The sequence below is a fragment of the Solenopsis invicta genome, chromosome 10 (genome assembly GCF_016802725.1).
Source record: "Solenopsis invicta isolate M01_SB chromosome 10, UNIL_Sinv_3.0, whole genome shotgun sequence".
NCBI classification, from domain to species: domain Eukaryota; kingdom Metazoa; phylum Arthropoda; class Insecta; order Hymenoptera; family Formicidae; genus Solenopsis; species Solenopsis invicta.
In genome coordinates, this window is record NC_052673.1 from 10,449,235 (window position 1) to 10,470,099 (window position 20,865).

General features: G+C 34.4%; 1 protein-coding gene across 4 annotated transcripts in view; it reads right to left on the minus strand.

The window, feature by feature from the left end:
- Nucleotides 1-20,865, minus strand: part of LOC105195019 (protein eva-1 homolog C) — a 211,531-nt gene that overhangs the window by 166,347 nt on the left and 24,319 nt on the right. For all 4 annotated transcript variants that reach the window (XM_039454594.1, XM_026137655.2, XM_039454593.1 and 1 more), the window contains exon 3: nucleotides 19,109-20,234. In XM_039454594.1, coding sequence (XP_039310528.1) covers nucleotides 19,109-19,208 — 100 coding nt within the window. In that variant the 5' untranslated portion in view covers nucleotides 19,209-20,234. The remainder of the gene's footprint in view (nucleotides 1-19,108; nucleotides 20,235-20,865) is intronic.

Genomic DNA, 20,865 nt, shown 5'->3' on the forward strand with positions numbered 1-20,865 from the left:
CGTTTAAAGTTTACACAAGAGATTAGTCGGAATTAACAGCCATCACGAAAGAATTATTCAGATATCGTCGTAGGCATTACCAAGAATATTACTAATCAAAAATACTAAATATCGAATTTTTAACATATATTGTCCAATTATTTAAAAGATGACATATTAATTGCTCGGTCTACACCAGAATGATTCTTAAAGCAGCGCGGAAGACAAATAACTTAGATACATTTAAGTTTCCGAACAAGACCGATCCGTCATAATATGTTCAGAAGCAGAACGCTACGTGTTTCAGGAGAGCCTCGTAAATCTCCCAGGACGGTGTTGAAATTTCCAAAACAAATAGTCGATCGGTCAATCCGGCGGGCAATGCGGGTACGATCGTTTGTATGTAAAGCGTCCAACGAGATAACGACGAATGTCTCGCAAATTGCAGGCTGAACGTTTACGGAGCCTCGAGGGTGGCGAGTGTTAGGGCACCAGAGATACTCGGTAACTTTACGGTACTCGAGAAACCGGATCGATGCCTATGATTACGTCGACGCTTCGTGTTTCACCTACAAACGTATGGTGGGCAGTCCAGCTCTTTATCGCGTTTATGGCTTCATATCGTGCAGGCAATTACGAACCAGCATTCTACGGATCAGTGGATTTTACGTAATTCGATTCTTTTTAAGAGAATCAGAAGAACCGAGCGTAATTTCTGCCTTATCCTAGATCCTCCGTCTAATATTTATCACGATAATCTGTAAACTAATCTTTTTAGCCATGTTATTTACGCTTTCTTTATAATTTTTCGCTGCTTTTACGCTCTATTTCGAAAGTTATTGGATTAAGTACTCATTCCATTTCAAAGAAATTGATTTCACCATTCACTCGACATTAAAATAAAATTGCATATTGTAAAATAAAATTGTAACAGAAAACAATTATTATTTGTTTTATTTAAAACGGAATTACATACACACATACACACACACACACACACACACAAATTTAATGTTTAGTATTTATGAACAAAAATATAAACTAATGTCATTTTTATCGAATTCAAGTAAAACTATTCATCTGTTACGTTTTAAAATTTAAATAAACTAAATGTCAGAAGATGCAGCTATCAAGAAAACATGCCTCTTTTATCAAAGTTACTGATGCCATGGAGGTTTTTCAGCAAACAAGATCGACAATATCGATACCCCGGCAGGGTTTCACATACCGAGACTTCGATGCTAATCGAGATTTTAATTTTAAACTGGGCCGACTTGGGATCGTAGCTCTCACTCCGTTTATCGCACCAAATGTCAGGAAGATTCTGGTGGGTCATGAACCACTGCCAAGAAAACGGGACGAGAGACATTCAGGGCCCACTTATCTTTCGCGCCAGGATTTATGAAATGCTCCGCCCCCTCCCCCTCGCGAGTACCGGGATAAGAGCTTGAAAGGACGTGCCTGCCTGACCCGTAGACACGCAGGATAATGCGAGGATTAAGAAGCGTCGCCGTCGAGATGGAGTTTGCTACTTCTGGATTAAGTATGGACGGGATATTAAAGCGCTTCTCGAATCCGATTTGCGAGCAAAAACGTTCTTCCGATGTGTTTCAAAGGCGAAAGTTTATATCCTCTTCGGATACACCATCAAAATCCACAGATATAATTTACAGCGTAATGCGATCTGAGATCAAATGTAAAGAGAGTTACCCAAAAGCAATTTTAAATTCAGGAAAAGAATATCCGTATAGAAATCGCAGAAAGATGAAAGATCGAGTTTATTTATTTCCTAAAAGCTTTTACCTTTATACGAAGTAATTTGCAGAAATATAAATATGCAAGCATTTTCGCGTCGTATACGTTCATATCGAGTAAACCATCTGTATTTCCGTATTTTTACGCGGATCATCATGTGTACGTATACCTAGTGTAATCCAGCATGGTACTCAAATGAGATGATCTTTCGCGATCCACAGAGACGCACAATATGGGATTAAGAATCTCGAGTGCGGAGCTCATTATTCACGGATTACGAATAAGCTAGAGCCACTAGCGATTTACTCTCGTAGAAATCCTTATCCAGTGGATAACTGCTGGAACGCTATTTCATGATCTCAGGCCTCATTGTCCTAGAGGTACTTCATTTCGCGTTTAAAGAAAGACAGGAAACTATCAAGGAGGAAACGCGGAGGACGAAGAAAAGAGGAAATTTAGACGAATGAATTCAGGGAATTGAAATACCCTGAATTTTTGCAAATCTTCTTCGATTTATACAAACATCAAACATCATAAAGAATACTAAAAGTACAGTAGCAGTTTCTATGAAAATAAAGCCACTGCAAACAACAAATAATCAATAAAAGTTTAAATTTTGACTAAATTTATTTTATCATATTATATATTCCAAACATAAGAGACCAAGATCGAATTTTCATTTTAATGAATTTATATTAAAATAAAAAAAAATGATAAACGAATATATAAAACAAACAATTTTTATATACATAGTTTTATTGCACATGTAAATTGCATTTCAGTTTTTTATTAATTATTGGCCTAAAGTTCTCAACAAATTCGATAGCTTATTTATTATCAGAATTATTTTCTATCGTATGATTTATTCCAATAACAATTACATTTAAAAAGAGAATTAATAAATTTTCCGTTATACTTATGGCAAATAATTTCTGCTGGAGAAGAAATGTGAAATGCCTAGGAAAGGCTTTATATATTTACGGCGTTGTTTTCGAGAGACTGAGCAACACAGATCTCATTTCCCACCATAAATGAAAGCGAGATAGTAATAATAAAGTATCTTGCATCGAAAGGGCAAAGGGCATCCAGATGGCAAATTTTAGTTGAGTACACCCTCCATTGAAAAAAAAGATTAATTTATAAGGCAAGCACTCTTCTTCCACCCGCAATTCAGACCAATTTCCGCTCACATGAAGTAACCCACACATCCGAATTTTCACGTAAAAAATATAACGACTCAATTGGATCGATCAGAAAAGTTTCCAATTACAATCGCCGAGAGAAATATAAAAAATATAATATTTATAATTTAACTTATTATTATAAAATAATTAACGTGTTATTCGGATATTTTAATGGCAAATAATTTTGTAATTTTGTAATTTTAATTTGACTAATTTTATTCAATAAATGTTAAATAATTGGAACTGTGCATTAATAGCCGCACTTGGCTCTCGTTAGTCTGCTCAAATAATATTGTATTTTTTAAATTTCGTAATGATCATTAACATTAAAATATTTTTTACACTAAAATAAGACGTTTTTTACAATAAAATAAGACTTTTTTACCAAATTATATCTTTACCATTACATCTTTAAAAATAGCATTGCAATTTGAAAATCGATTTGTACACAACTGATAAACGTTTAAGGAATAAGAGAAACCTTTAGAAAAGAAAAACAACTTAATCTCAACGTAAAAGAACTGCAAAAAGATAGAAGTAAAATCTATTGAGAGATAACAAGAAGAATGAAATGATTCTGTGGATTCAGAGGCGAGTTTCAATATGTGTTCTCTACAGTCAAGAATTTCCACTAATTCAGAATTTAGAGGTATAGAAATACTTAAAACCGGGGTTGCCTTCAGTTCAGTGACTTTTCCATGCTGTTTGTCCTTGCATGGCATATAGCCAAAAAGCGGGAATCAATCATCCCAAATACTATTTCAAGGAACTTTGGAAAATAAATATAAGACAAACTTTTGTGTGCAAAAAATCCAGACAAATCGCTGACTTATATTCAATGAAATATTAATTTATGCAGAAATATATATTAGGACTGAAATTTATATTACTTTAACACCTATCAATAAAATTTAAACTTTTATGTATTAATTTTATTATTATTTTTTATGATTAATTTTACTTCTAATTGGATTCAAAATAATTGTAAATTTATTTAAATAAAATAAAACCTTTTCTTTCGACACAAAAATATGTATGTATGTCAGCATTAATTAGTTCTCTTTGTCGTTGTGAAATTTTACATTGTATTAATGTGATGAATGTGTTTCATGTTTTTACATTTTCTAAAATTTGAAACATCTATGCTCATACAAGCATTATTTATATAAAAGCAATATTAAATGATGCCTAATGAGAGCAAAAACATTCACATTTCCACTAATGCTTTTCATCAAAATAATTTGCGTGGTATTCACGAAGAATATATCGACATGTATCATTTATTCATAATTACTATAATTCCTGAATGCTTCGCGTCGCGTTTACAAACATTTGCATAATTAGCAGTGATTATGTATCATTAAACCAAATAAAAAAACATTAGTATAATATATATATATATATATATATATATATATATATATATATATATTTTACACTATATTATTAAATTACTTCAATATTAATTATTCAACAACTCCTCAAATGTTACATTATCAAAAAGCATTTCTCTTGTTTTTTTTTTAATTGCAAACATGTAAAATATCACAACACATTTACGCAGGTTCTATAAAAAATGATTAAAAAAAAAAAAAACAAGACTCTATTTCTTTATAATCATTTCCATCTTTATTACTAAAATATAAGATCTATTCAGAATTGCCTTATTATTGTCTTAAGAGTAACACATTGGAAAATAGTGTTACAGCTTGTTACAAGAGTGAAATATTATTTATGAATAAAAATAAAAATAGAAAAATTAGGTCATAAGCACCGTCGCATATACAATGCTGTATATTCTTTCTCGTCAAGCGTGAAATCGAAATATTGGCAAATGAGCTGGATGGCATCTATATATCGAAAAGCAATATCATATTTTTGCTCCAAAAATTTTATTCGATAAAAACAGCAGCATGAAAAATATGAACTAATTAATCACACTAACCACGGAATCTGCAGAGGTTTCACTAACTTTTTCTATTTTATTCATAATTTAATCGGTATCAATTTCCATACAATTATTGATTTTTATTATCTGTATTCTTTTACATTCTCGTGCGTATACAAAAGTGATACAACTCAATAGAAATAATTTGTAATGTATATTCTAAAAACCAAAATAGATTTCCAATCAATACGAAAATATTGAGAATAAATTGTCGTTTTTTTGGCAAAACGTATTGTGCAAACTATCTTGCAGTTTGTCCATTTGTACAACAGCACTTAAAATTGTGTGCGAATTCTCGAAACTTATTGAGTTTTTGAAAAAAACCGAGTTATCGATGAGTTTGAAAAAAAAAAACGAGTTACCGACGAGATAAAAAAAGAAAAATTAATAATATAAAAGTTACTGACCATCGTGTAAAAAATAAAATTTTTAAATTCCTTGAATACTCGCGACATGTACTAATGTAAATCCGCGAACGATAGGAACATTCTTTCGTTATTAAAATATATTTCGCTGGCGCAAACTGAGATACCGGGACAATCTACATTTTCTCATGAGAAAATGTAATATGATAGTCCAATCTCCTAGTTTCTTAATTCCATTTTCATCGGACATCTTGCAAGTACTCTGCAAAGAAATTCCGTGCCTCTGCTACCTTTTTCTCATTCAGATTCATGCAATGCACGTTATCATTGAATTTACATGTATGACGTCATTGAATGTACCTGATGCTGCGAGATAAAATACGCGCGTTATTCTTTGCCAAGAACGTGGAGAAGTCAAAGGTGGAGCACGTAATTTTATTTCAAAAGTCTTTCGATAGAAAATCTAAAACGTGCTCGATAGTGAAACTGTATAAAACCTTTCGAGAACGAAATATATATCGGCTATTATGTCATTCGCGAAAAACTCCTTAAAATCTTGCGATTTTTGTAAAATAATTTTGCTTTTAATCTCTTGAATTATAAAAATTACTATCATAGATATTTTCGGCTTAAATGCATTTCACATCTACCCCACGCAATAAAAACTCATCTCTGTTTCTTCTCACGCGCTACAATCTTGCAAGACGATTCTTGATAATGCTTTTTACTCTGACTTTCACGGGAGGTGTCATCATATGGACCATTCGCGGCGAAGTGGTCGCAACATTAACTATTAAAGGCATTCAGAAACAACGATATTAGCCCTTAGGGACTTATCCCCGACGATATCTAAAGTTTCCATGGGATTGCTATAGGTGACAGATGGTACATCGCTGCTTATGTGTATGTATAAGGCGTGTAAGTGTAAGAAATATCACGAAACTGTTAACGTGAAAATTTCAGACAAGGAAAATAACTTTCCGTAAGAGTTTTGGGAATTGAATCGATCAAGAAACGCGGCTTTAATTTTGCAACAATTCGTCGAAAATGTATAAAACAGACAGTTGATCTGATAAATAATTTTATATCAATGTCCTTCTTTGTATGTACTAATGTAAATTATCTTTTATATGTACTATTGCAAATAGACGAAAAATTGAAAACGATTCAAAAAATATATTAATTTTGCCCTATTTAAAATTTACATGTAGCCATGCATTTTTTGCAGTTGGAAATTTTGCTGTCCATGCTAAACGCACGTGTCGATTTTATTCGTACACTATATGCAAAATTGTCGCATTCGTGACAATTTACGTTTCACCATAACGCGCAAAAATTAGTCACTATTGGTACGCGGTAGAGAAAACTACCGGATAAAATTTTGCACGGACTCCCTTTCTCTCTTTCCGTACGCGTACGAAATACCTACTCTCCACAGACCTTCCCTGAACATAATTAGACCACTAGCATCTCTAATTAAGCAGTTGCGGATTTTTCTTTCTTTTTCTTTTTTTTTAAGTACCTACGTAATGACGCCACGAAACGTTCTCATTGCCGCTTTCGCGATGAAGTAAAGCGTCGGGCGCGTGCACGAGAGACGAAAGAGGAAAATTCGAGAGTTTCGTATAGCTGGAAACTGAAATGGAAACTAATATACGACAGATGCAGCCGTGATTCAGCGCCGTGATTCAGCGCTGCACCGGCGGCAACGTTGCGCGCCAGCCTGCTCTTCCCGGTTTCCGAAAGTTGCTGCCCTGATTCCTGCCCGCATGGTGCACCTAATTCTTTGTACAAACTCTTCCCCGTGTTTCCATGAAAATGACAATGTCTAACTAGCTCATATACAATCTGATTGTCAAACCTTTAAATAAAATTGAACAGAGTATCACATTGATTTATATTGATGCTCTGCAGTACATGCAGAAACAGAACTTATTCTTGAAAATTTTAAATGCCGTCGCAAAATCAGTGCATCGTCAAATTATTACAATGAGAAACGTTTGAAAATTTTGGGTTAAAACGCAATGTATAAAATACCATGTGTTTTTATAAAATCGTGGCGTAAAAATTTTTACAATATAACATATTGACAGTTGACAAAAAGCCGATAAAAGCTGATCTGTATGATCCATATAAAAAAAAACCACGTTACGCGCGATACTTTTTCGCTCTGTAAGCTGCATTTTTCTTTTTTTAACGTAATTTCTGTTATCGGATATTTTTAATTATTAGGATGAATCTGATTAAACGGATACGGCAATAAATAGCAGTGGAGTGAACCTGCGGTATGCCTACGTGAAAAGCTTGTCGAGATCTATAGCGGCAATAAATTCGCATATAGCTTACAGTAGAATGGACACGAAATGGCGATACGCGGTTATCTAGTGCGCTTCGATTTATAAAACGGTTGGGGTTGGTTAATTTGTCCTGCAAAAGGATACTCCAGCAGCTTCAGATTTCAATTCCTACCAATACCGTGAAACAAATGTGCATTAAGCGCGATAATACTGCTTTTAAAACTGCATCACGTGGATTTAATACAATAAGCTCCATAGGGTGTTACAATCGCATTATTGGAAATTACGAAATAATGCAGTGAAATATACGCAAACAACAGAAAATGTTATAACACTATAAAATAGTGTTATAATAATAAAATTGTTTCATTTTAAAAAAAAAACACCTAAATTCGCCATTACACTTTTGCTTTCGCTGAAATGATTGCACAGACGTAACAGCGTCCAGAGCATGTTAAAATAAAGCAGTCCGGCATCATACCAAATTCTTCAACCGTAAGTGCTAAACAGTTTCAGCTAAAACACCGGAAACCGCGTAATCTTTTTAGTTATCTCTAAGTTGGAAGTACTAATTGAGGAATTCGCTGCAGCGTCACTGAGCTCAGCTATTTAACAAAAGTTACGGAATTTGGATCCCTAAAAGCCGCATGTCCGTGTCAACTTCTTCAATTAACAGCGATCTAAGTTGTAAGCTAGAGATTATGCTAAAATGCATAGATTAATCTTCATCGTAACATTATCTATATTTGCAACACTGTGTCTAATTTAACAAGTTTAACTACTAGGCACTATAGACGAAATTCAAATACAAATAAAATTTAAAACAAAAATAAAATGTAATTCTCTTCTGTAATTTTTCTCATTTCTTTCCACAACGCACCAAAACTGTTAAATCGCAATTTCTATTATTGTATAAAAATAATTACCCTTAGCCATATGCAAGAAACGTCCAACCAACGTGAAATCCGTTTCGAGAAAAATGTAAACAATATTTGATGCAATTTAAAAATGTAGATAAAAACTGTTTCTTTTTATTAATTTTAGGCACACATTAGACTTGAATCTTTTTTGTTTAATGTAGAAAAATGTATGTGCACATTAATTACAACAATTCAAAAATTATAATTTTGTGGGTTGAACGTTTCTTGCATAACTATGGCCGATTAAGTAAAGTAACACGAAACAAATATTAATGAAAGGATCCCGAGAACATTTCGCAAAAATCACGATTTTCCAATAATCACGTAATTGCGAGACGAGATTTACAGAATTTATTTGTCGAATTCCTGTTGACAAACGTATCACGCGTGCTTATGCATGCATTGTTAATAAATTATCAAGTATGCCGCATGCGATATCCATTAAGCAGATGGCGACGATTGCAAATTAGCGGCTAATAATTATCTCGCAGGTACACACACTCCATTCACAAAGTTATCCGCATGTTACGAATGCCACCTCATCAATCGTAAGGGATAAACGCGACGAGAAACGCCACGTAAATCGGATCGCCGTGGCCCGAATAATTTCACATTAATTACATACGCCGCGGATTATATCTATCTATTGTGGGCGATACGCATGCCGCTAAATACGTAAACAAATAACGTTTATATATGGTTAGTTTGGCATAAATTCCGATTGGAGCCGAAATTGCGCTAATTTGCCTATGTGACTTACAAGCGTGACAGGTCGATCCGACAAGATCCCGCAATGCACCGAAAAGCTCGCAATCCTCCCAACCAATGGTAATTTGCGAGAAATACGAGAGCGAATGCGCTGCTGCTCTTCTCGCGCGCCGTGTTTTTGTACAAGGCGGATTTCAATCGTCGCGAAATCGCGAATCTAGTTACCGAGACTTTGTCGTAATACATTCGTCGCATCGGCCAAACTCTGACCTTTCGCATTCTAATGTTTAAAACATACGGCTTATCCCGTTCGCCAAGATCACAATTTCAAAGCAACCAACTTTCGATGTTCTGCCTATTTGTTCCCAAGGATTTTGGTAGAAAGAAGGAAAGACTTAACAAAGGCAAAACTACTACAGTGCAACGCAACTGATCATGCATAAATCAGTGAGGAAGAACGTCAAAAATGTTATATTCATGTAGATGCACGTGTATAAATCGAGTGCACTCTCATCTAAAAGAAAAACGACCAGGTTGAACGACACATGTCGGTACTCTGCGCGAAGTTCGTTTCAAAAGTAACGCGCGCTGTTACTCGCGAGAGACTCGTCTCTAAATAAAAAGTACGAATACAATCTCGTCGTCGGCGACTCCACGCGCGTCGGAATCGCGACTGTCGATATTACGGAAGCAGCGCCCCGGCGTTAAACACACGGAGCAAAAGCGACAGCGTGCGTGCAACCGGAAATTTACACGCGGGCCAGATATGTAGATTGGGCACGCTTTCAACTCGGAAAAAGAAAAACGAGCCAGTCGAACAATAGATAAATGCACTTTCGCGAAGTGTAGACCGCTGCTAAACCGTAGCTGAGCTGCTACCTACTCTACGCGACTTGCTGAATCGGGAGTCGAGAAATAGGCGTTCTGTTGCGGCGACCGTAAGACTGCCAGGGTGGAAACGGAAATGGGAAAGCTTGAAAACGAAGTGCTCTTCCGTCGAAACTTTTATCCCGAAAAGAATGTGTAAGATTGAATGTGAGAGGGTGAGAAAGAGCAAGAGAGAGAGAAAGATACATATATGTGTAGTAGGTAATATATCGATAGGTGTTCGTAACACAAGAACCAGCTTATCGTATCAATCATGAAACCATCCCGCGATATATATACTGACAAAATATTATTATCATAAGTTAAACAAAAAGCCTGATGGATAAGTAAAGCTTCATAGATAAACAAATCTAAAAAAATTTCAAGTAACATATGGCTAATAACATTGAACAAAAGAATAAATTTTTTTGCCTTAAAGTTTAATAATTTTTTATATACTTTTGATTGCTAAACACGAATCTGCGCATGAAATGTCAAGATTTTGAGAAATCTGCTATTTAGGTTGCTAAAAATCATAATTTTGGACTTTTTCGATGATTAATAACTCTAGAACTCTTTTGGATGTGTTACAAACTTCCGTAAAGTTTGAAACGAAAAAGCTAAACTACCGTAAGATAAAAGAGATAAAAAACCAAACAAAAGTAGTTTTAAGGGGTTGTACTTAATTTCACTGAAACTGATTTTATCTAATTTATGAACCTGTACATGGACATAGTCCAAGAGACATACTTTCATAAAATATGACCACTTTATATTTTTGAGGTTATTGAACACGAATCCAAAACTAAATTGTAAACATTCAAAAGAAACATTCTCCAATATAAAAAATTTTTCAAATTTTGTCAGCCATATTAAATTCACTATTTAAAATTTTTAGAATTTAAGTTTTGGATTCGTGTTCAATATCCTCAAAAATATAAAACGATCACATTCATATTTTAGATTCGTGTTCAGCGACCACAGAAATATAAAAATATCATGTTTTGTGGAAATTTGTATTTTATAATTAAACGAGAATTCATAGATTAGATAAAATCAGTTTCATTGAGATTAGATACCATTTTAAAACTACCCTTGTTTAATTTATTTTTATACTATAATAGTAGTTTGGATTTTTTGTTTCAAACTTTGCGAAAGTTTACAGCCCAATTCAAAGTTATTAACCACTAAAAAATACCAAAATTTCAATTTTCAGCAACTTTAATAGCAGATTTCTTAAAATTCTGATGTGATAGAGACATTCACGCCCAGATTCGTATTTAGCAGCCAAAAATATACAAGAAATAACATAAATTAACCTCAAGATAAAACCTCACAGCAAATTTTATGTTGTACGGTGTAATTTAACAAATACGTCTAAAGAAAAATTACCTCAAATTTCTCAAACGATACAGGTATGATTTTAAGCATTTTATAAAATAATGTAACGAAACGTTAATGTTTTAGCAAAACTATTTTAAAAAGGCGATAATTGTTGGGTTAATACGAACGACAGAAGACAATCGGATTGTCGATAACGACGAAAATAGAAGCCAAAACAGAGAAGCCTTTAATCGTATTCGATTTCCGAAGTTGCTCTACGAAACGGTTAATTATGCATGCGGTAGAGCCATTGTTTTCGTATATAAGCACTACAATACTACGTAAATTAATATAATCGGTATATGCAATTTCAGAACAATTTGCTGCTGCACTGTTTAAATAGCAAGAAACTTATTTGCATCCCGTGAATATTATTTATAATATCAATTATCCATAATCCCTGCAATATTTGTACCACAATGTACATACAACCGACGCAACTCATCGTAGCGATATCGAAACGAGATGGAAAAAAGAGTGCAAAAATTTTGCAAATTCGTGTATGCGCACCGCTTTCGATACGAAGCGCACAAGCCGGTCGACCCGCGTATTTCATGACGGCGACCGTTGCTAGTATAAAATATCTTGCATTAATTTTCGAATATTCGAATCTATTTCGCGAAAGAGTAAAAATTACGACTTGTCCGTTCTTTTTTTCGCTGGCGGCACTGAATTATGACCACGGAAGAATTGTGCCGAGCAAAATGCAGATAGGTGTGCATTCCTTCTACAGTTCGTGACCTCATTTCGCACAGATTTTGTACAATTTATAGTGGAAGACGGCAAAGATATCCAAGTAAGATAATCAAGATTAAGTTGTATAAGACATTTCTCCCGTGCGCAAATCGTACACGACGATCCGTTCCCTGCGAATCTATCCTCGATCCGCGGGCATCGCTTTTCGACGCGATGCGCAGTTAATCGGAATAATCCTCAAAAAAAAAAGAGAAACCTATATAGGGAAGAGTTGCCAAATGCGCTTTTTTTATTACGTTTTATGCTTGATACAGTTTTGGATGTAAATAAAAGTTCGAAATTGTAGCTTGATTTTTCAGTCGTCTATTATTATAATACTAAATCTTTAAACAATAACATATTAATTTGTTCTAAGCTTTTTTGTGACATGCTGCGAAAGGTGTAAATTTAGAAAATCGATCGCCTAAAGCGTACCTGTGTCTATTTAAGTATCTTATCTTCGAAAACATCGAATTTATAAATAAAAATATTTAAAAATATAACAAATCATTAATTAATATTTATTTTATTCATAACTTTTCAAAAAACAGTAAAATATTCAATAATAAAATATTCAATAACAATTAATGAAAAGGTAAAAATACTGCTGAGATAAAATCGGCTTGAATTTATTTTTGTAACTGATGTATTTTTATTCATAACAATTATTAATTTTATTAATTATTACTTAACAATCTTACATTAATATTATTTTTTTATAGTAAAATTTATGATGGTACGATTAGGAAACTTAACCGGTTTATAAAAATATCGATTTAATTTTTAAAATAAATAAGTGAATCAATGTAAAATATTCTACAACACGCCTTCTTTGAGAAAATATAACAATTCAAAATAAAATTACATAATTACATTATTATCGGCTATATAAGTTAATGAAAATTTTACATCAGATGTACCTGATTTTTTAAAATGCAGATAGCATGCACAAAACATCATGAAATTTGATAAATTTTTGTCTGTATTACTTATTCCTTATTTACATTTTTTTTACTTTTTTGTCGCTAAATGTTGTTCACATAAAGTAAAAATGTAAAGTATTAAATAAATAGGCTTTAGAAGACGCATTCAGTAACTTTTCCCTACCATTTCCGAATGTCTGTCTACTGATCTGCTCGGGCAACTTTTTCAACAGCCTGTAACGTCGAACCCTTTAAGCCAAATGTTCTCGCGTTACATGGCAAAGTTCTACTTCCTACCAGGTTCCTACTAGCTTTTTTCTGTGCGGTAGTCTCACGTGAATCTGTAAAACTTCAACCGTACGTAAGCCCGCGGGCGTCCATCGTTTTACACGATTTATGGAGATGGTGGCGACTTTTCAAACTACCAAGGCTACCCCGCAATGGCGGATCGTCGCCGATCGCGATTTCCGCGCATTACTGCAATCGCACCAATTATAATAAGAATTTACGAGGGCGAGACTAAACGACCGCGCGGACTATCGACAAAGTGCCATCGCCGGAGACGTCCGATCTCCCTCCTTCCCTCGAAAACATCCGATAGATTTACGAGGGTAATTACGCGCTTTCTGCCCGCGGCTATTCGACACTTCGCGCAAATGCACTGTCCATTCTTCTTCCACCGTCCATTCTTATCCGTCTTGTTCTTTTCCCTCCCCCTTCTTTTTCGCCCGCGTTAGCACCTACATGACGAAAGTCTGAGCGACTTTTACGATCGCGCCACTGATCTATCGGCATCATCTAGTATTTGGACATACATAACCCGCCGAGCACTCCCGAGAGCTTCAGCGTTTCGATCGAAACGCGACCCAAGTGCATTAGCGGAGCACGAAGTGTTCTAACGGAGAGGTGAACCACGGATTAAAAATTTGTATACTAACTTTAACAGTATTCGAGTATCGGATAATAATGCATGGTAGCATATTACAGAGATTGTTAAATAACCGGTAATGCTTCTAAAAATTTCATGCTATCTCTGCAGGGAAAGAACAGTTTTGCTCAAAATTTAGTATTTAAAAATTTAGATATGGAAATCATCATAATTTTGTTGAACCAAAACAATTACACATAGAGATGAAAATAACCCAATCTGCCGATAATTTATTCGGTAAATTACGATGAATTATCCGATAATTCCAAAAAGCTGGCCAAGTGGTAAGTTAAAAATTTTTAAATTTTAAAAATAAAACATTTTGATATGAATTAAAACAAGAATTATTTCGATAATATACTTTATAAAACATCGTAAATCTAAAATTTTCGAAATCGAGTTTTTGATATTGTTGTATTCAATAGACTCCCTGAACTCGTTAATGATTATAAAACGATCGTAGAACGCTCCAGCGACGATTGTAATAAATGTAATGTATTGTAATGCGATTTCGAAACAGTTTTTTTTGTTCTTCCTGTAAAGTTATTTTAGTCATATGACGTTTTGCAAATGTACCATCGATTTAGTTTGTAATACGCGTAAAACATTTTATTTAACTCATATTCTCCATAAAACATTTTAATGCTGTGCATTCATACGTTACATGTAGAGGAAAAAGTAGTGATCTGCGGCACCCATTTACATTTTATTCAAATTTCGTTAATAATCAGTATTTTATATTGAAACTTGAACGATTATATTCGTCAAAATATTGTTTTATATATAGACTCAAAATTATGAACTAGTTATTTATTACTTCAGACGTGATAAAAATGTGACGACACTGCGCAATAGACTGAATAGAAAACAAAGTACTACTAATCACCCAAAAGTAAATTCAAAATATTGATTTTGTTTAAAAAAAAAAAACATTATTTTATTACAAAATTATATATTTTTATATACTTTTAATTTTTTTAAATTATATATATTTATATATTTTTGATTTTCTATCGTTTAGAATTTTTCCGATTTACATATTAAACAATAACGATGAAATGATATTTATAATATTTGAACGTAGCCTTCTAGAGTGACAATCAATTTATCAACGAAATCATACTTTTCCGATATGAAAATTTCGCATAAAAGACTATATTAATAAAATTCTATGTAATTGAATATTTTACATAACTCGAAATATGTACAACTAAATAAAAGTTAAATAAAAAAAACCCACTCGAGTGTATGTACATGCATTCGTATGATGATACGTTGTTCAAGTTTAAAAGCAATGAGTATGTGTAATTGAGTGTTAAAGTGTGCCTTAAACAAGTTTCAAAATGCTGCAAGTAAAATTGCCTTTTGTAACAATTGTCGTCTCTGTATTTGACATATTAGCGCCATTACATACAATTGTTGACGGAATCATTTGTTTAGTAGCGCTATTACATAACGGCGGGCTACTAAACAAACGATTCCATAAATAATCGTTAAAATTCATCATAACGGAAATAATAGAAATAATCATAATACTATTTTCTCTTCTAACATATATGTAGTAATTAGAAAACTAATTACTTTAAAATTTTTTATTCGTTACTATGTAATTAAAAAACTAATTCCATAATAACTAGTAAAACTTCAAATAAAAATTTTTTATTAGAATTTTCAAAATAAATGGTATGAAGGTGCAGTACAGTCTTTTAATTTATGTTTTCCACATTATATTTTACAGGTTTACAGCATTTTTATTTATTACCTTAATGTTTAGCGATAATTGTGTGTGTATTTAAAAATAATATATAGAACAATAAAAAACAAAAACACTAAAATTTACAATTGCAAATGGAAAATGAAAGAAACTTTCTGTAATTGAACTACACTGCAGAAATATCCAATAAAAATATAGAATATGTAATAAAACAAAAAGCTAAATTTTAAAATGTTAATAAAAATTAAGAATTATGTCAAAAACTTTCAATTCACAAATGTTCAGTTTAAAAAAAATTCACAAATGTTTTTAATGTACCTGATTGAAATTTGATTCCGTTAAACTATATTAAATTCTACTGCTTGTTTTTTAACAATGTTAAGATGATACCACATAATTATTTTGATGTTCTAATAAAATTATTTTCACATCTGCATTTAACTAAATCTTCACATACTTAAGCGAAACCGTTCTTTCCATGTGTGAAACATATTCACGTGTATAATTAGTTACAAATAACTTTCTCCTCACGGAAAATTAAAATTAGATTAATCGGCTTTTGATTATTAAAATATCCATTGCAGAATTACGTTGGTCTAAGTAACGCTGCAGCCCATTAACACATCCGCGTTCTAAAATTTCTGCTAACAGTTTTAACACGTAATTCTCTACCCGTAATCTCTCGACTTCGTATAATAAAATTCCACGGTGGATTTAGGATTAAATGCTACCATTCCAACAAAAAATTCGACCGGCCTCATCGAGTCCTGTTCCACTTCACATCCCTCATCGAGTCCTGTTCCACTTCACATCGCCCCGGAAAATCGTTTTCAAAAAAAAAAAAATGTTCGAAGACGTAACACGTTTGCGGGAATAGATCCACTTCTTTCGCCGTCCCATTAATTATTAACGAGTGCGCTAATCCCCCAACAAATCGGCAGTCGCGATATACGTGCCATCGTAAATTATCGCAACGGTAGCCGGATATAACCGGACGGTTCTTACAAATCCCACGATATATTCGTTCAATCGCGGACCAGGGGCGCACGCGCACGTCGGGCATAAAATGCGCTTGACAACTGTTATCTATATGTAAACGATTTTACGTGCTAGATTAATTATACGAGCGGCTGGGTTGCAACTAATTCACGCGTCACAATGATCCTTGATTTATGGCGCAACGGGGTCGCGGAATTTGCCTCATGAATCAAAACGATCGCAGACACCGAATACCGGCCCGCTGCCACGGGATGGGATATCGACTTTAACATGGTTAAGTTTGATTATACTAATTATTGCAGGACTACGCGGAACGCCTTAGGCATCGCGAAAGAGCAGGCTAAACGCGAGCGACATGCAACATCTCCCGAGCGGCAATTCCCTCAATTTGCTCAGTAATCTCTTAATTACATGCACATGGAGTTGCGACTCCGCGTGGCAGTTGCCTCCATCCAAAATAGACAACGACATGATCCTATATGGCCAATTTTAACTTTTCACATTCAATATGCAACGAGAAGATAATATTAATCATTAGAAAATTTAACGTTAAACACTTCTCCGCCACGGGTGTTATCGTTGCTGAGTTGAAAAACAAACTGTTAAGTAAAGAACTCAATATAAGTCTCCAAAATAATCTTCATTAACATGAAAAAATTTCGTTATTTTAAAACTTTAAATTAATTATAATAATTTATTATTTTATTTCAAAATATGTATAGAAATTAAAAGAATCAAATTGCACTTAGAAAATGTTTCAGCACTTAGAATTACACACATTAATACTGTTATAAAATCTTTTAAAATTCAATACAAAATTTAATACATTATGAATAGTTTAATAATTTGTAAAACAAAAATAGAGACATAAATTTTTGTATATTGAAAATATTTTTAAATATTATATGTTAGTTTCAAATATATACGATTATAACATATAAAGTATAACAACAAATGTATATTTTTTTTTTTAGATAAATATTATATAAAAATGCAAATAAATTATATTTGCTCATATGCTTGCTTATAACTTATGCGAAATAATAATCTAAATCAAATTAATTAAAATTCCAAAGACGAGAAATTTACAAAAATGTGTATGTTTCACTACTGTGGAGTTTACTCCATATTTTTTTCAAAATGTTAATAGAGTCTGTTTGAGTTGCTTGCACTTTTTAAACTCAATTTCTTCGTTCTCTTTCTCTCTCTTTCCTCCCCCCTCTTTCACAGGCTTGAATGTATATTTATCTCGTTTCAAGTGAAAAAATTTTTGGGGATTTCAAGCAACGCGAACAAACCTATGATTAATATTAAAACTTATTTCGCTCTTGTTTGAAATAAAAGAAATTAAAAGGCCGGTATTCATAATCATAAATCATTGTCAATCTTTGATTAAAAGGAAAAAAGATAAATGAATGTGTTAATGAACCTATAATTAATTACGCTTTTAATCAAAGATTGGAAATTATTTACAACTATGAATACTGGCTTTAGACATTTATTCCAATTTTCGTATCATAAAAACGTAAAATTGACACTTCACGTATTTCAAATCCTTATTTTTGCATTTAATTGTCAGAACTCATTTTTGACATGTGTCAGAAACCTGAGAACTCTGAGGAAGAATTCCATTAATTTTAAAAATTTTGATATGATTAATATTAAAACTTATTTTGCTTTTTATGTGTTAAAATAAAAAAAAATTAAGATGTTTCTTCTAATTTTCCTATCATAAAAACATGAATTTGGAATCCCACATCTCTAAAAATCCTTATTTTAATCATCAAAACTCTTTTTGATAAATGTCAGGAATTCTAAAACTCTTTGAATAAGAGTCCGAATTCCATTAATTTTGAAAATATAAACATAATTAATACAAGAATTTATTTCGCTCTTGTTTGAAATAGAGAAAATTAAGAATCTTCTTCTTCTAATTTTTGTATCGCAAAAACGTGAATATGGCATTTTCTATATTTTCAAAAATCTTTGGTTTTTGTAATTAATCAAAACTCGTGTCTTTTTAATACGAATCAAACTGTAAATTTAAAAAAATATCAGAACTCCAAATAGGTCACATTTGCGAAAATAAAATCCTAATTTTACGGCGTGTGTCATCGTCTCACACATCGTGATTCACAATTATTAATTAAAATTATTGTTGACAAAATATTCGCAAGTTGCGGTCACAAGTCGTGCATCTCGGGTGCGTTCGGAGAGACCGCTATTAGCGCTGTTTGTTCTTTCTATTTTTATCATTCATTAGATGTAAACAAGGGTAGGACGATGCAAATAGCGCTAACAATGTTTCCCTCTTGGTTTTCACGCACATCGAAACGCTGAATATTTATCGAAGGTGTAATGGTTCTCGTCTCAGAGTCAAATATAAAAAAAAAAGTGACTCACCCAAGTGATCGGAGCCCGCCACCAGATGAGCCCGAAGCAGCAGCAGCCACACCGCCAGCGCAATCATGACTCTCCCGGTCGCAGCACTGGTCAACATCATCGTAGCACACCGATCAGTCAAGTCTTTACATCTACACCACACCGTCGTCGTACGCCACCAGCAGCGATCATGTCACATCACCCGCACGTTGGTCATCGACACCGCGATCGCCGATGTATCTCCGCGAGCGTTTCAACGACGAGGAGTCACCCGCCGCGAAGTCATCCAACTCGGATCGATCATTTCCGGCCGATGGCCCGGCGACTTTCGCGGATCAAGCTTGGCGACTGCACCGACGCGCCATGACTCACGAAAAGTCCGCCGACGTTCAATTGATCTGGTCGATCGATTGCGCTCACTGCCGCACCACGCGCACCGTGTGTGTCCGTGTAACCCGTCTGTGGGATGATCGGCCGCCGCTCGAGATCGTCAAACCGCGCGACACTCCGCGGTTACGCGTCGATCCGCCTCGCGGGGGGGCGGAGCAGTCCGGGCGAAGATGTCATCCATGCCGCGAGGTTACGGAAACCGCAGGACACGACACACACACACATACACGCGGGACGCGACGCGATGCGATTATTTCGGTACGAAACCGGTACGCCGAACGCCTCCGCGCCGGCGTTCGTCGACGTTCGCGACGCGTTTGTCTCACGGGGTGGGAAGGGGGGGGCAGACTATCGGCGAACTTCCACACTGTTCCACACTGTTCTACATCGTTCCGCGCTCGCGGCGAGTCGCCACCAAATCTCCCGAATCGGAAATGGAGACTTCACTCTGAAGAAGGATCGTCGAGACACTCCCGAAGGAATACCGGAACCGGAGAGTGTGACACGGTCACGCGCGAGAACGCTTGACGGACAGCATACACAACACTCGGTGGTCGGCGCGCGACTGAGCGGGGACTTTTGAAAGTGGGGTAGCGCGACACAGGCGACCCGTGCGCCTGCGCGGTAATGAACTCGCCCCCTCTAGGCTCCGGTTCACGCACCTCTTCCCCCGCGGTCCGCGTGCGTCGTATCCGGCAAAATTTTCGACACGCCTGAGGACGAGTGTAACATATCGCGCGTACGACGTCGTTGTATCCTGAAAAAAAAAACACAAGACATTGTGAGGGCGAGCGAATAGTTCCGACTCGATTCGTTTCCGAATCTGAAAGGTTCGAATAGTTCGAGAATTTTTAATCATCGATGATCCGATTTCGAATCAATCGCCTACCTTGATTGTTTCATTTATATCTCCTGCGCGATCAATCTTGCACCAGCGCGTACCAATTCTCGCGTCGGATTGTTCGTTTGATTTCCGAAACTTTTTTTTTATCGTTTCTAAACCTTATAAACTATTCAAAAATTTGTGTACACGATAGTTTTTGTAAATTGGTTTCAGCATTTCATAGATTGTATCAAAATTGTATAGAATTCAAAACAAAATTATTATAAAAATTGTTTCACTGTATTTTTTTAATGAAGTGCACTAAAGTACTATCACACACACATTTTGATCGACAGTAACAATGCATCGACAAAAGGTTTTGTTAATTTAACAAATATTTGTTATAGATACTGATATTTGTTAAAGTAACAAAGTTTGTTCTCTCAATGTAATTTATACATACATATATTTGAAGCTCATTTATCAGTATAATACCCTTACTGTTTAGTATTTATTATACATTTTTATTTAGCACATTATTTTTGTAATAATTATCTAAAATTTA